Consider the following 22,474-nt stretch of genomic DNA (forward strand, 5'->3'; position numbering starts at 1 on the left):
TGGCTTCAGCAAAAACCTGGTGCTGAGCCTCAATTACTGGCTTGGCTGACAAAAGCTTATTTTTGCCTGCTGAATAGATTTGGCCCAATCCCTCAGTCTGCACAGTTGGATACATCTGGATATAAAATATAGATAGATAGATAAGACATACAGATGCACACATGCTATTTTGCACATACTAAAGCAAATGACTTATTTAGCCATCAATGACCTCACAGTTGTATAACCAGTGTAAATTTAGTACAGAATTCAAGAAATAAGTTAGCAAATCAGCTGCAAAATGCTTGGTTCCTGTTCAGATTTAACTGGTTTAATGCTGAAAATTTAGGTGTTTTAGGAGGTGGTTATAAATCCCAAAAGTGTTTAACAGCAGTTAACATCCAGAATGCAGAAGGTAGATACAGTTTCTAACAGCAACTCTCAGAAGATTTTAAAGAATCATTTTCCGATTTTCATTAAAATTTATGTATTCAAATGCAGCTCAAAAGGTTTTTTATTGCTTAGTATGAATTATAAGAGACAGAGAACAAAGGGCACAGAGGGCATCTGTATTTGTAATCATCACCCTGAGGAATGAACAAGTACATGAAGTTGCTTTGAAATGCTTTACCTCTTCATTAGAGAACTGGGTAAGGGATTCCTCATGGGCTAAAGAACACGAAGCTTTTGTTTCATCATCTGAATCTTTCTGTTTCTGCTCCTTTCTTTTGCTAAGTCTCTGCTGATCATCTTCTTCCTGGAAATCAATTGACGACAAAAAATGAATTTATATAAGCAAGATTCAGCTTTACTTTAGTAGTCATTAGCTTTCATCATAAACTGTTACAAAGAAAGGCAGCAATAGAATGGGGTTTTGGTTTTCTCTCACATTCTTTGTTGTTGTTGTTAAAATCCCAGTAGTTACCTCTTCAGGGTCCTTTTGGTTACAAGTCACTTGGTGTTCATACCACAACGCAACCAAACTCACTTAAATTATAACCTATTTTTCATAGTGGACAATCGTTGCTTAGTTGAACAATTTTAACCAAATAATGCAATATTTAGAACAAATTTCCTGTTACAGGAATTACCAGATAAGCAGCTCTTACAGCTCTTACACTGGCTATTGTACAGAACCTGGTAACATACACTAAATGCATCCCTAAAGACTGCACACAGATCTTCAAATCAAGCATGAAAATAAGTGCCTCGATGACACTAAGCACTGCAATATTACAAAAAGAATCAAATAAAGACATCAGAGAAAACAAAATACTAATACACAATATGAGAGAATTAAAAAAACCAACAAACCCACACCCCAAAACCCACAAAAACCTAGACAGAAGTGAACCTCCTATCTTAGCACTTCTAACACCTTAACATAATTTTTTTATGCCATAGATGACAGTTTCTTCCTCCAAGATTAACTTTGGATATTATTACCTATTCACTTAACAATATTAGCAACATTACTTTAAAGGCTGCTACAGATACTAGTACTGAAATATTCAAACACACTGAGCTTTTCTGTTACAATCTTCAGCTGTCATTCAAATGGAGAACTTCTATTTCAACTGTCAGCTGTCATTTTTTGGAAATACTAACACACATCAGTAACTTTTGCCTCCAACATATGTTTTCTATACCTCTTACACTGTATTAAATTTACAGGATTAAAAAAACAAGAGAGAGAGGAAAAAGAAAACAAGCAGAGACTGACCTGATCTTTTTTTTTCAGTTCTTCGACCTGTCGAAGCTGCTCAGAGGTCAGCACAATCTCCATACGTTGCATGTCTCTCATCAGCAAACGCTGGGACTCCAAGAACTGGTCATTGGCTTTTTGCCACGTGTGTTTCAACTGGTTGTGCTGCTGTCGCTCTTGCTCTAAGAGATGGCAGACTATTCAAGAACAGAAAGAATTATTCTGAACCAGAATTCTTTAATGACTCCTCCTGAGTGAGGCATTCTCGTGAATAGAAGTAATTATTGTTCTAATAAAAAGCAATATGGCTCTGTTCAACAACTACTAAGGATGAAATAAGAATTTTTCTTAATTCCTGTATCAAGCTTGGGAAAAAGGATGCATTAGTGACAAGTTTAAGATTTCCCAGTTAGAAAACTAATGCCTTCAATCATGAGCTTTAATATTCTCCTTTTTAATGCTGGTATTAAAAGACTGTCTAATTCCCTATTTATTTCAGCAGAAAATTCTGTTTTTCATGTGATTCTGCTTCCTACAGTCATTTCCACATCCATTCCACCACAAGGCATTCAGAACTGAGATATTTCAGGGAGACATATCACCAGATTACATTATAGAAATAACGCTCATAATTCTACACAAATAAAGGACACCAAAATCACTTTAGTAAAATAAAGCTCTCAATACTATGAGAACCTAAGACAAATTCAACAGCATCTCTAGAAAGTGTAAATGGATTTATGAAGGAGAGAACTGATAAGAGGACTCCAAAGTCAACACTTTCATAAACAGTCCAGGGGCTGTCACATTTATAAATAATGCTCTCCCATGCCCTCTATTTATTTATTTATAGTCCAGCTCATATAAGAAATCAGAAGAGAAGTAACATACATATTGGTGGATTGTTTTGTTTGTTTGTTTGTTTGTTTTGCATCCTTATAGTGTCCAAGAGTCAAAAGGATTATCACTAGACAGGCACCTTCATGCAGCTCTTTCCTCAACTTCTCTGCATCCTCTTGCAGGACAGATTTTTGTGTGTTGAGAACAGCCACGTACATCTCTAAGTCTGTCCTACAGGACTTCTCGGCCTCCAGATAATGGTTCAGTTCTTTAACCTGAATAAAAAAACGTGAAATACACAGTCTCAGTGAAGTGATAGTTGCAGGCATTCCCTTTTTGTTAGGAGTCAGGGTCACATGTTTGGGTATCAGGAAGCTGCTGAGGACAGCAGTTCATTTCTGGAAATCAAAGGCTCTCAGCTATCAGTATGGAAGTAGTATTTGCAGGGTAATATTTTTCCCTGAATGAATTATTCATTAAAATTCCACTAAATCAAACATTTAAGTAACTTAACTAAGGTTTCTATAGTTAGATCACAATAGTGGCAGCACCAAAAAGTGGTAAAGAGGCAAACATCTAAGAGCAGACAATTAAGTAATCCTTCAGTCAACACTGATAAACCAATAGCTATACAATATGTCTGGTTTGGGGTTTCACACTCAAAAGATGTGCAGACAATCTAAAATGGAGCAGTTGGAGAACCTAACTATAAGGCAGTTGGGGAATGGACAAGAAAAAAAAACTAAGCAACATTCAAATCCATGCGAGTCTGCAGAAGAGAAAGGAAAATCTGTTCACAGAGGATGGGGTGAAAATCAAAACCAATTACAACAAAGTGCAAAGCACTTGTATTTCTGGAGTGACATTTTATTTGCTGAAATTATGCACTCATGTCTAAGCAGGGATTACACACACATAATCCAACTTTGAAAACAGAAAGACAGGGAAACACCTATAGGCAAAATATCTTATTTGTGCTACAGGAGAAAAAAAAAAAAGTACTGTGCATGAAGAGCTTCACAATACACATTTTTATTTCTTACAAAATTTGCCATTATTTATCTGCATCAAACAAGCACGATGCAAGACACAGATTGGGACGTGGTTACAATTCCACCTTACCTTTGATGCTTCTAACTCCTTTATTTTTTCTTCAGCTTCTATCAACTTCTCCTTTAATGCTGCAATCTCTTTCTCCATAGGCATCACAACTGAACGAAGCTTCTCAGCATCTTCCTGGGCCTGAAATTAACACAATAAATTTTGAATAACCCATTAGCAACTAAGTTTCAAATCCATGCATGGGTTGGGCCACCGATATCTGATTGAAATCCATCACTTTAGATACTTGCAGGAAAATTCAGGGGCCATGCATTTTCAGAATGCTTACCCTTCTGTGTTATTAAAGGCCTAACAGTCCTGCAGCATGCTGCCACATGGTACATGTGAAGAAACTGATCACAAGAACTTCAGGGTGAGTTACTGACCATTCATGTACTTATGAAATGAAGTAACACATAGTGCAGCTCTGTTCTGTTTCGGAAGATTACTTTTCAACATTAAATTACTACTCATGCAGCATCAATTTTTTGGTGTTAGCATACTAAGTATTTCAAAATCATATACAGCCAATCTATCAAAAAAACTTCCACGATATAAAAAACAGTTCTGAAAAGATCAAAGCAGGGCAACACAATGAGAAGATTAATAAGCCAGGAAGAATTTAACCTGATTAACGTTGGTTTTATGTACGGAGACTGAGAACGCTCGATTTTCTCTATTTGCTACTGGAGGAATTCTCAGCAAGGGATGGGGGAGGGGGGAGGGCAGAAAAGGGTGTCCCAAAACTGAACCTTGAAAAGCTGACACTTAGCCTGATCAAACATGACAAGTGCTAGACGAAAACATTCATGCCTTGTTTTAAATCTAGGCTAGAATGTAGGTTTCTTAGCCTATTCACTGGATTTTCATTTTCTGGTAAGGTTATTGATGACTGCATCCTACACAAGACTTCCAAGAGCAGATCAGACAAGAAAAAATGTTAATAGTATAAGAATAAATTAGTATTATAATATATAGAAATGCTACCAGCTACAAAAGGCTATCAAGAAAATTCTATAGGCAAAACATGATTTTCTTCATGCTGTATTCACTTCTGCTGTATTTTATCAGTGCCTTCCAAAGAATACAAATCAAATCTTTGAGGAAACGTGGGGAAATCACATGTCCCAGTGAATTCAATACTGGGGACATGTGACAGTCACACGTACACACACAGCCCCACGCTGGCAGCCAGCAAATCATCAGTCACATTTTTTGAACAGATGGGAGAAGGAGTTCAGCTTCAAGGATTGCTTTATAATTCATTTATTCTATCAGTTCTGTTTATTTAAACCTATCTATAGCAGGACATGGATAGCCCCTTATTAAGGGCTGTTGAATAAGCTGCTCCCTATTATTCATGATGGCTGCAAGAACATTCCATCGCCAGTCTGACTTCACACTTGTTGTACGGTGTTACAGTTCATGGATTTTCTCTGCTGCTTAAAATGGATCTTACAGCCAAATGGAACACATCTGAACTGAGACACCACTGAGCCAAGAAGGTTAGAAGCTGGTGAATATCCTGGACTGCAACGTGATACCTGTGATCTTGTATCTGCTCTTCCATTCCTCTCACCTCACCCAGCACTGTCAATGCAAGACAATGAGATGGTTTTCTGCTAGTTTTAAGAATAACTGGATTTTGTATGCTGGTACAGGATCTACTACACAGATTTTTTTTATTATTATTATTTATTGTGATGTTTGGAGATTCCTTAGAAATGAAGATGAAAATATTTTTAAAAAACTCTTCCCAAGTTCATGCCTTAAGATAAAATAAATCTATCTTTTTAACACACAATATGAAGACAGAGGATGAATTCATCTCTGTTAGACAGAAATACCATTTTGTATGAGGAACTGATTGCTAGTCATCAAGCACAAAATCCCAAATGATCGAGAAAATTCTTCTTTTCTCACTGAGAGCTGTGGCATGAATATTCATTATTTTGATACCCAACCACAGCTTTTTGTGGGCTTGGGACTTGCTTGTTTGGTTTTTGGTGAAATTCAATGTCCTTTTCCTAGTTTTGATCTCATTCTCAGTCTCCTCGAGGAAAAATGGTGCAGGTTTAATGAGGAAGAACATTTAAAAACCCATGGAAAGCAGTTCAAGCAATTATTTCAAGCTGCACTCTGAAAACAGATTTCCCCACCCCCTCGTGTTACATCAAGTACATGTTCCTCTGCTTTACAGACCCATAAAGCTTTTCAAGCTTATATTGATCACCGACTGATAAGTCAATCAAATTTCCCTGAGGATCACAAGTAAAATTGATTTCCACTTGAAAGAACTACAGCTGAAGACTGTATTTATCTGCTATCCTACACTTTTAAATGTAAACTGGACAACAGCAAAGCTACTAAGCTTAGGTGAGCTGCTCCACCATCTGAGCAACTTGCAGCTCCAACTCTTACATGATCACTGAGTCCAGATGGGAAATCAGTCAGACTTCTACACCATGAAATTTGTATTATCTTTTTTTTGCAAGGGACCCATCACACTGATCAAATTCTGATCCTCCCCTTGCAGTTTCTGCCAAAATTCTTTTTCCCTCAGCAGGGCTGAAACCAACTCTAAAACAAACAAAGAAAAAAGCTATGCCTTAAAAATCCAGCAGCAGTAATTCTGCAGATAGAATAGCGTCAAGTAGGCTTTACTCAAACTCCCATCTTTATAAATCAAGGACTACATAAAGAAGAGTCACTGAGTACCAAGCAGAAAATATCCAACAAAAACTATCAAGATTCACGAATCTTGTTTATAAGTCTCAGAAAAGAAATTCCAATTTGACACACTAATACTGGTTGCTTTTTACAATATAGTAAGACCTAGTAAAATTCTAACTAACATACAACGTTTGTGATACTCAGTACTGTTTCTTTGCTGACTGAAAGCAGAAACGTGGAAATGCAGTGACGTGGCATATTATCAGATATTAGCCTACTCTTTTCTTTATCCAACACAAGATCATTTGTTACTTGTTCTTTTATTTTGTTAAAATAAAAGAAGTCTTAGAATACCTTGAAGCCTTTCGAGAAGATGATTTCACTCAACCAAAAGTATTTAATCATATGATATATAAGATTCCAAACCTGAACCATTAGGACAAGTTCTACCTCCTTCCTGCCTGAAGGGCAGGAAATACACAAAACTTCAAATGCAACAAAAAATCCATACTCAACACAAGGCACTTCAAGTTACTTCTGTGGACTGTTCCAAGTCACAGAATTTTGAATCTTTCCGAACTCCAGGGCAATTCCCTTTCACCACCTAAAGCCTGTTGTTTTTATGACAGCAAGGTTCCATGCTTTCTAAGAAGTCAGCAGAATGGTGTTGCACAAACACAACTAACCTTATCACACAGGCAAAAGACATTTCAGAAATAGTCTGTTAAAAGCCTCAGAAGAAGTAGTGAGATTTGAGAGAAAGAACAAAGGTGCAGAATGTGAAGGACATTAAATCTGCAGTCACTTCAGATAAAATCTAAAAGGGGGCAACAAGAATTTACAACCTCCTGCTTTTACCAGCTGAAGGCCAAACCTTACAATTTTCCCACTGCATCTATATAATCAGCTACAGCACCATTACAGATTCAAACTCAAGATCAGGTCACAATGAATTCTGTGAAAAATGGGCTGAAAGTTGGCAGAACCAGGCTATTTACAGTCTAGAAACAAACACATGGGTAACAACACAAATACATCAAACAAAAGCTGGAGAGCTCGATTTCAACATACCTTTTTCATTTCATTTTCAAGATTTTCCTCCTCTTGGCCTTCAGACAGTCGTCTCCTTAACTCTGCTATTTCTCGTTCCACGTTTTCGCGATACTGATTCCACTGAGCTCGTTCCTGTTCCATCCTGTGATGATACTGGAGCTCATAGTCACGAACAGTCTCTATAAAACATTATTTCTAAAACTTAATTTCAATGTAAGTTAAAAATAGAGCTTTATTAACTTCATCTCCAACCAGCCACTGGTTTCTCAGAGTTAACTGAATCTATAACAGTGAAGTCTCTCTTGCCCTCTCCTCCCTTTGACTCTTATCCCAAAAAATAACCACAGAAGCACAAGATCCAAAGGAACCACATTTCAGTTTGGGCCTCTGCTATAACACAAACAGGCTGCCAAACTGTATGATCCCTAATTTCCAAAGAGCATACGTGTTTAACATCCTGTTCAGCAACGCATTTTGTACCTTCAAGCACATCAACGAGACGAGCTACCAAACCCACGCTTCTTTATTCTACAATGCAAAGAAACAGCTAGAACTTCTCAAACCTTTCACTTCTCTATTATTATTACTACCCTTCAGGTAAGGAGCTGTTTTTAATATATATACAGCAGCTGGCACAACAGAACCTTGATTTAAATTCATGTACCTATGTAGAACATAAGTAAATAGAAATTTGTCTGTTCAATATGCGTGAAGATTTGTGTTCTCTTGGGGAAAAGCATTATACAAAGATGGAAACAACGCCTACAGACAGCAGGCTGTAGGCTCAGGATATTGTGATCTTTAAGAAAGCAGCCATTTATGGAAACAGTCTGTCCCCAGTTTACATCCTGCATTTTATTCCTTGCACATAGTTTGTTTCAGGAAGGAGAACAGCTGTGCAACATGCAAACATAATACAGAATAGCTCAGGAGCATCAAGAAAAACAGAAACAAAACACAACACCCCACAAGTGAAAAAGAGCAACACATCCAGAAACTAGCCTGGGGAGAAGTCCATGTGATACTACTGGAGGGACACAACTGTCTGACAGCAGAGCTGTGTTCACACAGGAGAAAAGACAATCACACTGTCAACTTGAAGCTGTTTTCAGACTTGTCAAATTATGAACGTTATGCATATCTTCAAGAAGAATCTTCTAACTAAGTATTTGCAGTTCCTCAGAATTTTTTTGTATATATATGGGAGTTCCCACGGCCATGATCCCTTCCAAATTCTATCCCCGTATTCACAGAAAAGAAGAACCAAGCATCTTTTGACAAGAGTAGGAGTGAAGCTTGATTCTTCTGTATTCTAGTTGTGCCAAACCATAAGAGGCAGATATCCATATCCCATGCAAGAGCAAGCACAAATCACTAAATGTATACTCAAGAGGCATCTGATCTTAGCAGCAGCTTGTTTGGTTTAAGTTACCTTTCATAATAGCTTGTAGTGAAGCTACTTCCTCTTGCCACTGTCTCTTCACCTCATCAATAGCTTCCTGCTTTGTATTCTCAGATACTGTAGCTATAGCTTTGATGTTTTCCATTTCAGCATGAGCTTCCATAAGTTGTGTCCGCAATTGTCCCAGATCATCTTGGGCTGCCTGCAGCACTGCATTTTGTCTTTTCAGGTCCTCTGAAAAGAAATATTATTTCCAGTTAGCTTGATTAATAAATTCAGTGAGAAGAGTATTGACAGTGACTGTGACAAAGAGCAATGCTCTAACAAGGGGTGAGGGAAGTGTTGACATTAAAGCAACCAGCCATAACAAGCAAACAAGTGTTAGCAGGTATCTCTAGGGAACATTTTTCCTTGAATTCATTTGTCTTTGCCTTTTATTAAAAAAAAAAAGTAGCTTTTTCCTTACTGATATAGCCACAAAATGGACACTGTAGATATAACCAATGAATCAGCATGCTTGATGAAAGTGAACCACGCTTTTAACTAGTTTGGTATTATTCAATTATGATAAAGATTAAAGATAAGATCCACAGACAGGAAGACAGTTCTTCCCTCATTCTTGACACCAACTTGTTCTGAATTTGTATAAAACACTTCATATTCTAGAATAGAAATGCTCTGTGAACACTGCCTGAAGCCTACATATGAAAACTACACAGCTTAATTCGCTTTTTCCCACACCTGCACTAAAGCTAAGTTTCTTCTAGAGAAAGTAATACCTTCAACTAAAATTAATTTATGCCTACATAGCCTATGTCAACAGCAATCACTTTTAGCAAAATATCTGGCAAGCACACAACAAACACCAAGCTGTCTCCACGTATTTCCCTCAGTACCAGGCAGTCTAACCCTTGTATTTAGTAAAAAGCAAAAAAAAAAGAAAAATCCTGAGGCACTTATATAATTTATATTATTTAGTTTTTAAGTGATAATATTAAGGATAGGCTGCCACAGTTCCTGTGTACATTTAGGAAAGGCTCTTAGAGAACAGGGAGAAAAAAATAAGCTTTGGGGAAAAAAGAAAACAAGAAGAAAACTACTTGTATATTCTTCTCTGGTATTCTTCCACTTTGGTACATGCGGGGTTTTTTCTAATTATAATTTATTTTTATTTTCTATTTTTTGACTGTTCTGAGAAAACAATTATTGCTGATCTCATCAGCAGTGTCTTGTATCTTAAATTTCCTTTCATGCAGCTGCTAGAAACACAAAGAAACAGGCCTTCTGGATGATCTGATCTTCATTATGCTTGTTGTATTTTTACTCTCATAAGCTTAGACAAGCAGCTGCAGTATTAATGTATTATTTTTTGATTTTGCTTTCATATGTTAAGGACAGAAAGATCATCAGAATTAGAAGTAAATCAATTTGGCTCTCAGAACAGCAACTATTTATACTCTCTAATCTTTCATTGGCTATTTGAGCTCACATGGCTCAACGTTATTGGAATAAATGCCCTTGGCTAGTATTAAAACTTCAACAACGTTTGTCTGCTTGCATTCTAGCTCAGATGGAAATTTACGACAAATTAATACATTAAAAAAAGCTGGCCACAAAGTACAAACAGCACACCATCTAGACTACTTCTGTCTACTTTTCACTTAAGCTGCTGTTCAGACAGAATGAGCACGCTGTGACTTCAAAAAGTTTGTATTAAGATGCAGTGCTGGTGTTCCCATGTTTACAGCAAGTTGCTCTGCTGAATCCCACCCATGCAGGTGAATCTTTATATTTATTTTAAAAATTCTGAATGGCCACTGACAGAATGTTACTTTCTGCACAAATCTTGCATTCCTATTATATATTTCTGTTTAAAAGACTTAGTGTCATTTTTTCCATTTTTGGCAATCAGAAACAATGTGGTATCTCCTAATGGGCATGCAAGTCAATTACCTCAACTATCCTAATCTTAAAATCCTAGTTAGGATTACCCTCCAGCAAACTGAGAAACAGAAAGCAAGCAGTGTGCACAGACAAATGAGGAATAGTAGTTGGCATAACAGAAGTTATTTTTCACCTAGGGATTATTTACAGCTAAAGTTTCATTACACATTAAAATAATTCAGATAATTGAGAACTTACCTTCCTTTGCCAAGTATAGCTCCTTAAATTTCGCTCTCTTTTGATTAAATTCTTGCTCAAGTTGCTGCTTTGTGCGCAAAAATTCTGCGTTGACCTTTTCCAATTCTGCTACCCGTTGTAGAAGAGCAACTAAAAATAAAACAGAAGATAAGGTACGTCACTAACAGTTATAGCATCCCATTCTGCAACCTGAAGGTGCTGGGCTTATGGTTTTTAGAGACCTTTATAAATTAGCTCAGCTGTTATACCACAACCTATCAGAACAATCAGTCAGAATTCTTTAAGTACCAAGGGAAGATAAATCCTGGACTTCAGCACCAAACTGCAGTAGGTTTCTACACACACAGAGGAGTGTGGCAATGAATTCAAACAAATCACTTGCCCATAGAAAATCACACTTCTGTAAATACACTGAAGCAAGAAACAGTGAAAAAATACACCCCAAAATCAGTGGCAGAATTATCTCTATTGGTGCTTTTTCCCAAGACATTGGGAAGTTAGCCACCACGCACAGGAGCAGCAAATCACCACATTCTCAAAGGCTGAGGTCAAAGAAAACCAACGACAGTTGTTGAGCTAACAGCTACAGAAGAACAAAGAAAAAAAAAGTCATGAGCTAGAATAAGATCCTGCAAGCTCCCTTGTCTTCAGTACTGCAGAGGGAATAGTATGAAGATCACACAACACCTAATAATTGTTTCAGTGAGGCCACTATTGAAATAAATGTACAGTATCATTGCATCCTGCTATGGTATCCCACAGGATAACAAGCACAACAACCAACATACAATATCGATCTTTATGTCCAACGTTAAGCACTTTGCACCTTAAGAAGTACAGGTCTCATTTAGGTGCCAGCGGGTTTCCTACTGCACACTTCAGAATTCAATTTCAAAACAGAAACAAGAGGCAGATGAGCACAAGTAAATCCCACCTGGATGCTGCGGTGCACTGAGCAAATAACACTCCTCTAAGCAGTTCTCTATCTGTTCTACAAAAGCAATTCATGGACGTGTTCCAAATCTGTCTGTAGGAAAGCTGAATCGCTTCTTTTCAGTTATAGCCTCTACACAGACACAGACTAGATACACAAAATGCTGATCAATCACACGTGCTTACGTATCCCACCCAAATCACTTCCCACCAAAAGCAAGTAGCGAATGAAAACATAGCATAAAGGCTACACAGCTTCATCACCATCCCTGAGATCTGCGCTCTGCTGGCAGCAGATCCAGAGCAGCAAAAATGCTGGATGCTGAATGGCACCAAGACAGTGTGAGTTATGTTTGATTTTAGTACCAGATGACTTACAGTAAGTGCAGACATGAACAAAAGGATGTTTTAAAAGCACTGGTATGTTTTACTGACTGCTGGTTACGAGGGCTTAGTGGTGTTATAAATACAGTACTAAATAATCTACTTGACTCCATGTCAGACACAGGTATGTGTAGCTTCCATTCTGCAAAGCCAACTGCACAGGAGTGCTCTCTAGAAAATGAAGCAAGGCTTCTCATGTGTTCAGAAAGTGGGTGGATCTAACCAGGACAGAAACAGCACACGTGGAGCCAGGCCCAGGCAGCAAAAGCGCTTCCCAAGGCTACAGATTTACCTTTGCTCTCTCGCTGCAGTCACCTGAAACACAAGGTTGGCTTCTGTTTCCTTGCCTGTATCCCTTCCATCTTTCTTCTGCAGTGAGCAGTGCTACTGCTCACATCAGAAAGCAGATCTGAGTTGTGCAGAGCACCCAAATTACATTACTTTCCAAGATGAGAGTTGTTTCTGCTGAAGGTGGAGGGCAGAGGACACAGCAAGAACAGAAACCTCAGTGGCTTTAAGCAGGGGCAGTGGTGAGTTCAACCTTCTGAAATCCTCCCACACAAACTGAAAGGGATGGCATAGTCATCTCAAAGGAAATGGAAATTAAACCTCAAACGTTCAAATTTTTACAGTGTTGCCCTTCCCTACAGCCTGATAGATAGTTGTAAAAGAAAGAAATGAATAACCTCAGCACAGCAGTGCTTTGGCTGCTGCCAAAACCATCCGCAGCATTGAGAAAAGCAAGCAGTGAAACAGGAGGCCTGCAGGCCACACATCAGCACAGCGGGGTAACTAACAATCAAACTCTGAATAGAAGGGATAAAGCAGTTCCACCACCTTAGGAGGTATGCAGCTAAGGACAGATCTTGCCATTCCCCACAGCAGTGTTATCCACATTTCACTAACATGAGACCTGTACACTTGGGGACAGTAATTATATAATGTGTCAATCCCCTGAAATGAATGTGCATAAAGAGAAAAGGTTTCTTTTCTAAGAAATCACAACAACTGCCTTCTTTCTACCACGTAGAAATGCTTACACTTTCACAAAAAGGATGGTTTCTCTATAGATACAATTTGTATGATAGCAACACATAGTTTACTTTCTAAAACAAACCCAAATGCAAATTGCCATATGCAGGTGACCACAGGCTAAATTACATGGATTAAAGCCTGTCTGGAACACACTGATGGCAGGAAATGGATATTCATAGATTTTCAATTAGGCTATTACCAACTGCAGGTGAACTCCTGGTCTGAATTTAGGTTCCCGTCACTCTACTTCTGTAACAGAGCTGAGAAAGAAAAGTTAACTGCCTTTGTAGATTGACTTGGTTAAAACGGACAAAAAAAGGCACCCCAAACCACTAAAAGCCATTCATTTTAGAACGAGCATTCACAAATTTGCCCCAGTCACTGTGCCTGTGCTCCCATTTCGACACACAGAACGTCAGCTACCAATGTTTAATGATAGCAGGGAAGTACCTAATAAACACAGCACGGCATATGGTAGGCTCTGGTGGAGCTGTGCCCAGCTGAAACAGGATCTGCTGCTACACACAAGATCCAACCCAGCAAGGAACATGCTGTATTTCACAGGAGCAGGAGAATGGAATACCTAATATGGACCCTATCTCATTAAGAAACAAACAAAAACACAAAGACTCCATTTCTTAACTCCTGAACTAGCATTGAGAAGAGCTTAATTTAAAATTCACAGGTCAAACTGAAAAATCAAGCAAGCAAATGAGAAGTCACTTTGGCCAACCATTAGCTACAAATAAGGCTTTCTTCAGAGTATCAGGTACTACTGATGACAGGGTCAGACATGCCAATTAAACTATTAATGAACAACATGGATATTGCATAGATACTTTGAGTCAGAAGCAGGGATCACCATCTCTCTGGTTAATGCTATGAGTGTGCTGCACGTCATGTGGCTTAACAGGCAGAAGAACTCAAAAGAAGGGCAGAAAAATTCACTTAAGAGTGGAGTCATCAGTGTACGTGAAGTCTGTAAGACCAATAAAGAATACATTGAAAACAGAGTGAAAACAGTGAAAGCCTTCTCCTAAACCAGCACACAGAAAAAAAATATATATATATTTAAGGAAAATACATGAATGAACACACATTTCTTATCTGTTACTTAAGTGCTGCTCCACAAACCAGCTCCCAGAAGGATTCATTTTATCTATGACAAAGTTCTCAGTTGCACAAACACGTAGTGACCATCCCAGAATTAAAGACAGACAAAGCCGATTATCGGTACGTTTAGTTTTGAGTCCCAGGTCTATTTATAAAATTAATGCCACAAAGCTTTCCACTTGATATTTAAAGTGTCAAACATGACATCAAGAGCTCAGACCTACATAGCTGGAATCTGAAAAGCAGATCAGACTCAAGCTGTATGTCTGGCAAATATTTAGGAGACCAAAGTCACCCACGTCATTTTCTACCTCTTCCTTTTCCTGCTGGGGCAGCCCTATCTTTTTTATTTTTTCCATGTACGGATGAAGAAAACAAAAGCATTTATGCATCAAAGGGAGGAGAAAACAAGGGTCCTCTGAATCACATAATTAATGCTGTGTACTTAGATAGCTTTAACAAGCAAGCAGCATTTGATATGATATCGCAGAATCCCACGCAGCTGTTTCTATGACCATCTTCACATCATTTCCAATGAGCTGCACTCATTTGAAAGAGTGCAGAGGTGCACCTCTGAAGATCTAGTTCACTATCCAGCAGCTGGGGCAGCTCCACGCAGTGCAACACCGTTGGGGCAGCACCAAAACCACATCTGGCCCTGCTGCATCCAGCAGTGCAGACATAAAGCAGGCAGAGGAAGACAGAAGCATTTCTTGTATCTGCTTACCAAGAATGTCACTTAGTACTCGTTAGTAACACAACATGCTGTCCTGTATCTTTGATGTGCAATCATTGTTACTGAAATTATCCTGTAAGTATATTTTTACAGTGAATTGTAAGAAGGAAAGAAAAGCAAAGATAGTGTTTTTCTTTCCCCTTTTTTCCCACTACCACTTCCCACTTTTTTTCCCCTTCCTATTGCAGACACAACATGTTAACTACTTCCTTGCTTTGTTACTGCCTCCCTTGCCTTTTTCCTCGGACACAAAACCAGGCAGCTGCTGCTCTGTTGCCCAGATCCTGCTCCCTGATGTCCACCCTACGCTGAGTGAATGGGACTCACACTTTATCCCTCCCAACTCGATAAGCCCACTTCACACAGTGACCAATGCTCACCTCTTCCACACATTTAGGCATTCTGGCCCTAGGTAACTTCAGTTTAGCTTTAAGTTTACGCTTAGTTAAACACTGCTTAAATTAGAATGCAGTGGAACAGTGGTCACTCACATCAACTATCAGGGGAATGCAGTTATTTACATACGTTCATGTAGACAGAAATGGGCTTGAATTTTTTCCCCAGTAATTTATCTTTCATTTGCTAAAATCACCTTTTTCTCCCAAGGGCATTCCCCTTCTGCCATCATGGTCTGACCTGCCACGCATTGCTCATCACAGAAGCAGGTTCTACTAACGTTCTTTTTCAAGCACATCAACCCCACTCTGCCCCACTGATTAAATGACGATTAAAATAGGGCAGCAGTGGATCAATCACAGTGCTGGAAAAGTAAAACAGACAGCAAGATAGATGGTAACCTAAAGAAACTACTTTGGCTGCATATGGTCACGCTACTGCAATCAAAAGTAAATCTTGGCAATGTTGGCAGGCTTCAGTGCAGATCTGAAAGTCCCAAAAGTCAACAGCAAGCGAGCCACATTTTAGTGAACAGAAACACTGAATCCATCTATAGACACAAAATGGAAAGGTGAGTTATTAATCTTACTGCAATCACAAGCATTTTCCCTGCTCTCTGTGCTTCTTATAAAAATGAAAAATTGCTGAAGCAAGGGGAATAACTGTATATTATAAGAGAATCAATTTTGGTTCTCTGCAAAAACAAAACTCAATGATTTCTTGGGTTTATGGAGGGTCTATTTACTCTGCAGGCTGTGTACATTTACTCTGACTAGTCACTGCTCGAGCAAACAGGAGCATGGCGATGGCAGCACAGAACACAGCAAAGGTTAAGCACCCAAGTGGTGTTCAGGTTTCCCTACAGAGTTTCACAGGTTGTGCTGAGCACCAGTGCTGCCATGACTGCACCACTGTCAGCTTAAAGCTTGCCTGGATCTACGTACCCTGCAGTCATAGTCCTTCCCGATTCCCTTGGCAAAGCTTTTCAAGCATTTAATAGAGTATCTAAGCTGAAACAACACAACTGTCAGACATGTCAGCACACACGAGTGCTTTCAGCACTCCTTTTATTTCATCAGTCAGTCCAACCTCATCACCTGGTAAACTAAACAGTCACCATACAGCTATAATAAGCATACACACAGGAGACGCTCCCTCAGCCCACAAACAAGACCTCCAGCAGTGCCATCCACTCCCGTTCCTGAGTACTTCAAAGCCAGGTAGCTCCATCCTTCTTGACTGAAGTAAGAGTGAAGTTATGAATGAGTCGCGCTATTGAGGCTGGAACTCTACTGCCAAGCTTTTCTGCACTCCCAGATCTAATCGTCACTTGTATAAAACAGCCACCAATCCCAAACAGGATAAAACTACTTCACGTGGCAATTACACTCAACACTAAGGTTTCCAGAGTATCTTACCTTGTAAGAAAAACAAAATGTCAACGGTGGATAATGTCTGCTTTTATAAACAAGCGGAAATCTGCTGTTCTGATCAAATGTTTTTATTTCAGAATGACAGACGTTTAGGAAATGATTCTGATACCCACCTCGCTATATAGGGGACAACTTAGATAATTCACCATTCTGAACACACCAGCATAAATGTTTTCTTAAAATGTAAACATTTGCCAAACCCAGACAACAAATCCAGTACTGATTTTCTTTCAGATAATGCAATTGCTGACTCATCTGCAGTGGGAGGGAGGAAAATTCCTTTGACTCCTTCTAACATATTTATCACGTCCCTCTCAGATTTATTAATGGCTGTCCTCTTTTGGGGGAAAAAAAAAATTAAAAAAAAAAGTACAAAAAATTGTGACTCAGCTCTCAGAACAACAACACAAAACAACCCTGCTGCATTGTTCTCTCTGATGAAGTAATGTAATATGTAAAACATAACCATTTCCATTAATTCCAGGTTTCTCCTAGGGGCCTCTACTGTGGGATCTCATGCTGCTATTTGCCAGGTAGCTGAGGTGCAGCTTTGAGAGCATTCAGGCTACAGACCCAAGCACTGCACCTCCCAACTTCTGTGCAGAAAGAGTAAAAACTGATGATGACCTCACACTGAAAAATTCAAACAAAGGTAGCAAAAGTGAAATATTCACTTGGAGAGAGAAACAAGGACAGACCAGCAGTAACAGAAGCATTAACAGAAAATGATGCAGAGAAAAACAGAGGTTGGTTCATGACATTTATATGGGCAATAGCTTCTCTGGTTTACCACTGCTACAGGTGTGGGGAAACTACCACTGAAAGCAAACCAGCATATTTTTAGGCAATTTTAAAATGGACATAATCAATAATGATGTACAAGCTCATTTCCACACACAGCTACCAGAAAGTATTCACGTACTTTCTCAGGTACGAGAAGAGCTGCTGAAATTGCAGTAATACATATAGAACTCAAGAGCTGTGAATGTGAACCAGCACCTCATAAGGGAATTAACATCACATTTCTTCCCCTCTGTGGTTCCTTATCCCTTCCTACTGAATTTGGCCCCCCAGATTTGTAGTCAGAGAATAAACCAAAGAAAGGGGCAGGTGAAGATTTAATTTCAAGGAACAGTAATTTCAAAGGCATGAGTTCTCAGAAGAGCCCATTGCAGGCACGAACACGTGGTGCCTCTGAGTAACCACTTACAAGACATAAATCTTGATAAATGGTCTGGAAAATATGGCTGCCAGATGGAGACACTGTGGTGATAAGTACAGTATGACAACTAATAAAAGATGATTAACATCTTTGTTTGATAACGAACAGGATACAGTCCTTATCACTTGGAATAAGGCTTCTGCAGCAGTTTAATAGTTTCCCTGAGAACAACAGACTACTACTCCCCCAAGTTTAGATAGTCTATTTCTTGTCAGGAAACACTGCCATAATTCCATATATTCGTATTCTTTCTACCTCTTAACACCAAATGAATTTCCCAGCAGTCAAAAGAAATCCCTCCTCCAGCATTAACTTCTCATTTAGAGAGCAACATTCTCCATCCTCCAGCTGCTAAACCAGACACAACCTCCACTACCAAAACCAGACACAAAGCTCTTACAGCTACAGACACCTGTGACCAAGATCTGCCAGAAGGAACCATACTGGCAGCCTGCAGTGAGAGTGCCACAGAAGAATGCTGTACTTTCATGTGGGCATGAATGTCACACGAAGCTGCAAAGTGGCAAAATCAAAGAAGGCTATAAAGCCCTGAGAGCACAAGAGAAAGAACACCAGCCAAGTTATCTTCTCTTCAGTTTTGCCAGTTGGAGGAAAGAGGGAAGTCAGAAATAGATGTATAATGCATATCAATTCCTGGCTATGTGGTTGGTGCCAGCATGAGGGTTTTGGCTTTTATGACAATGGGATTCTCTATGAAGATTATAACCTGCTAGAGAGGGATGGGATCCAACTGTCCAGAAGAGGCAGCAGGCTGACAAACTTAGTAAGGCAGGCTTTAAACTGAAGGACTTGGAGCATGAGGTTCAAAATGGCAATGCTTACACCACTGCAGCCAACTGGGGAATGAGCCAGGCCAACCAGAAAAACAACAAATGTTCCTCAGCTGCTCCCCATGACGTGAGCCAAAAGGCCAGACGTCTCAACAGTGTGTGCAGCTATGGCGGATCCTCTTGCATCCCTCTGGAGAAACCTGCAACATCTGCTGTTTTCTTTTCTGAAGTGCCTGTACATCAATGCATGCAGCACAGAGAATAGAAAGGAAGAATTAGAGAGTTCTCATGGGCTACTTCAACCACCAGTACTGCTGGAGAAGCAGCAGTGCCAGGCATACACAGTCCAGGTTCCTGCAGTGCATGGAAGACAACTTTCTGGCATAAGTGGCAGAGCCAACAAGAAGAGGTGTGCTGCTGGACCTTGTTCTTACAAACAAGGAAGGATTGGTTGGGAATGTGAAGGCTGGGGCAGCCCTGGTTGCAGTGACCGTGAGATAGCAGAGTTCATACAGAATCACAGAATGTAGAACAGCTAAGGTCAGAAGGGACCTTAAAGATCATCAAGCTGCAATGCTCCTGCCGTGGAAGTGGTTGAAAACTACTAGATCAGGCTGTCCAACCTTGAACTCCTCCAAGGATGGAGCACCCCCAGCTTCTCAGGGCAGCCTGTTCCAACACCTCACCACTCTCTGAATAAAGAATTCCTTCCTAACATCTAATCTAAATTTCCTCTTTTAGTTTGAAGCCATTCCTCCTTGTCCTATCACTATTAGACTGTGTAAAAGGTCACTCCCCTTCCTGCTTATAAGCTCCACTGTAGCCTGCTCTAGGGGGAATCTTCAGAAGTCCCTTCCAACTCCTACAATTCTGTGACTCCATGATTTTAAACAACTAAAACATACTTAGGTATAAGAAACAAAGATTAGACTAAGCCTGTAGTTAGAAATGCTGGTGGTCATCTGACAGAGTAACCAGCACTCCTACCTCCCCCTGACCACATTCCCTTTATCCCCAAAGTGTTTCAAGAACCCTTGAGGCACTACAGGGATCTGAGACATGATACAGCAAAAACAGAAGGGTTGGGGTTTCAAACCACCTATTCTCAGCCAAACCAAGATTCTGATCACACTCATCACGTGGCTGAGCATTTATCAGAACAGCCACAAATAAGACAGCAGGGTTGTTGACTGGTTTAAACTGTGAAAACTGCATGATACCCTTGGACATCCGCATAGCAGCCACCAGGTCTCCACCCCCTTCCTTTATACCAGATCTGAAGCTCAACAGGCCTTTCACTAAGTCAGTTAAAATCCTTAATCCAGCAGGTAGCAGCTTTCCACTGAGTGGCTGAGCTGAGCTGGCTCAGCATTGAGACCAACATGCAGTGGGCACAAAGGCACCTATGGGAGCATGACATCACTCCAGGAGGAGGATCTCAAGGATTGCTCCCTCCTGGGCTGCAACACAAAGCCACAGCCTACGGATGCAGCTGGATAACCTGTTTAAACCTCAGTGCATACAGCTTGCCAAAAGGAACAGCCTGACCTTACTTCTGCCCTGCACTTCCTGGGGGCAACTGAGATTGGTGTAGCCCAAATACATTCCCTCCTTTTCTCTTTTAAAGACGTTATGACTGTCATTTTAAAGTGTTAAATGGACTTCCACAAATCCTGATTTCCATTCACGCACTCTAGAGGCACCTCAACAAGCATAATCTGTACCAGAATGCAAAATCAGGTTTCCTCTCTGTATTTGCATATATGCACACATTTTGATCTAACGCAATGGGTTTCTCCAGTAGAGATGCATTTAGACTGGGTTAAAACCTAGAGCAATAGGTAGAAATATGGTGGAGAACAGCTCTATTTTAGAACTAGAGTAGGCTCATGTTTACTTTTATCCAAAAGCAAATACACCAATACAAAACTGCAGTTAAATGAGACCCTACAATGTGCTATTGCAACCTGTCCTGATGCATCATCGCATAAATGTCAGCCTGTGTGCCTCCAATGAAGGCAACCTTTCTAACACCAGGATTTTTGGCACTATTTAGAGAGTGAACATCTTCATCTCCAGTTTCATCTATAAATCAAACAGAAGCTGTGAAGACCAGACAGACAGCTATAATATTTTCACAGTTAGAAGCATCAGTCAAACACAGAGTCTGGAGTTTGGCTAATTGCTTTCCCATTAATTTATCACACGTCTCTAGATACAGCACAAAGAAAAAATGTAATCAGACATTGTGAGCTGACAAGAAAGCATTACTTGAAGCTAATTTCAAAACTTGTTAATTGTCCTTAAGAGAAAATTTAAAAACTGTACCACATGATCACGATGGTGGTTTATGAGATGATTTCAACAAACAGAACCACATTTACGCTTCCTATTCAATAAACCAAGTAACACCACAGCTCAATTACATCACAGCGATTCTGGCACAGACCACTGTTAGTGTGAGATGAATGTTCCAATTCTGTAGTGTCTATAGTCAATAGGAGTCCAGCATGATCTTCAGCAGGCCTTGGGAAATGCAATTCTCTTAAAGGGTACCAGACATCAACATTTAGAGCGGACGGTTGAGATAATCACCACTTGAGCAGTAGCTTCTAGCACTCATCTGTGCTTCTTTCTTCATAGATTAAGCCAATGACAATGAAAATACAGACATCAGGATTACTTTTACACTCTGTGGCTGTAATCAAATTACTGCCTGCAAGTTACTCCATTCTGTTTTTTCCTTTAAAGTTACCAACCACGTTGCCAATCTAACCATTTTACTTAGCACTGATGCAGCAGAGGTTAAAATATAACAGAAAGAATACTTTTGCTGGGGAATATTTTCAGGGTGACCAGACATGCAAATACAAAGTGACAGTGCCAAGGCAGGGGTGCGGCAGGTGAACAGTCATGCATGGAAGCGCTGGGACAAAAATCTAAGATGGTGAAAGAGTCATCTTTCTGTTCTACAATTTTGCTTATTTTTCTCTCTTGCTGCCATTTAAAGCCTTGCTGCAACTGCCTGTAAGTTAAATATGTGCATCAAGAAATGCAGTAAAAAAATCATATAGTCTGTTCAGGTAGCTTTCTTAAAGGAACTGGCAACAAACTGGTTTGGTTTGCCTCCCAGTTAATCTCTTAATCTACACTCCTGAGAATCTGGCTTATCACACAGTAAATGATTTTCCTCTTTCAACTATTGATTCTGATTTATTTTGTTGTTGTTGTTGTTGTTGTTGCCACGTATAATTTCAGTGGAGCAAAAATACAATAACAGATAGCTTTACTTAAAAAGTTATTTTCAAAAACCACAAAGTTTTAGTAGAAAACAAATGCTAACCAAAAAATCCCACCTGAGGTTAAATTTTTTCCCTCGGCATGAGGCATCACAGGAAACAAGCCTCTCCTGTTTATGAAGTAACTACACTGGACTTGGTGGATTCTGTTTTAAGATCTTAAGTTATTTTCCAGTTATTAATGCTGCTGGACCCACAGGGCACGGCAGGGCTCTCAGCTGCCCACAGTTCAGAGCA

The 22,474-nt window shown here is 39.6% G+C and overlaps 1 protein-coding gene across 2 annotated transcripts in view; it reads right to left on the reverse strand.

Annotated features, from left to right (window-relative positions):
* RABEP1 (rabaptin, RAB GTPase binding effector protein 1) overlaps positions 1-22,474 on the reverse strand; it is a 43,551-nt gene that overhangs the window by 15,212 nt on the left and 5,865 nt on the right. For both annotated transcript variants that reach the window (XM_010721799.2, XM_010721798.2), the window contains exons 2-8: positions 10,896-11,024; positions 8,784-8,987; positions 7,370-7,530; positions 3,647-3,766; positions 2,664-2,799; positions 1,703-1,881; positions 611-736 (exon numbers count right to left, since the gene is read on the reverse strand). In XM_010721799.2, coding sequence (XP_010720101.1) covers positions 611-736; positions 1,703-1,881; positions 2,664-2,799; positions 3,647-3,766; positions 7,370-7,530; positions 8,784-8,987; positions 10,896-11,024 — 1,055 coding nt within the window. The remainder of the gene's footprint in view (positions 1-610; positions 737-1,702; positions 1,882-2,663; positions 2,800-3,646; positions 3,767-7,369; positions 7,531-8,783; positions 8,988-10,895; positions 11,025-22,474) is intronic.

The sequence above is a fragment of the Meleagris gallopavo genome, chromosome 21 (assembly GCF_000146605.3).
Source record: "Meleagris gallopavo isolate NT-WF06-2002-E0010 breed Aviagen turkey brand Nicholas breeding stock chromosome 21, Turkey_5.1, whole genome shotgun sequence".
Taxonomy (NCBI): Eukaryota; Metazoa; Chordata; class Aves; order Galliformes; family Phasianidae; genus Meleagris; species Meleagris gallopavo.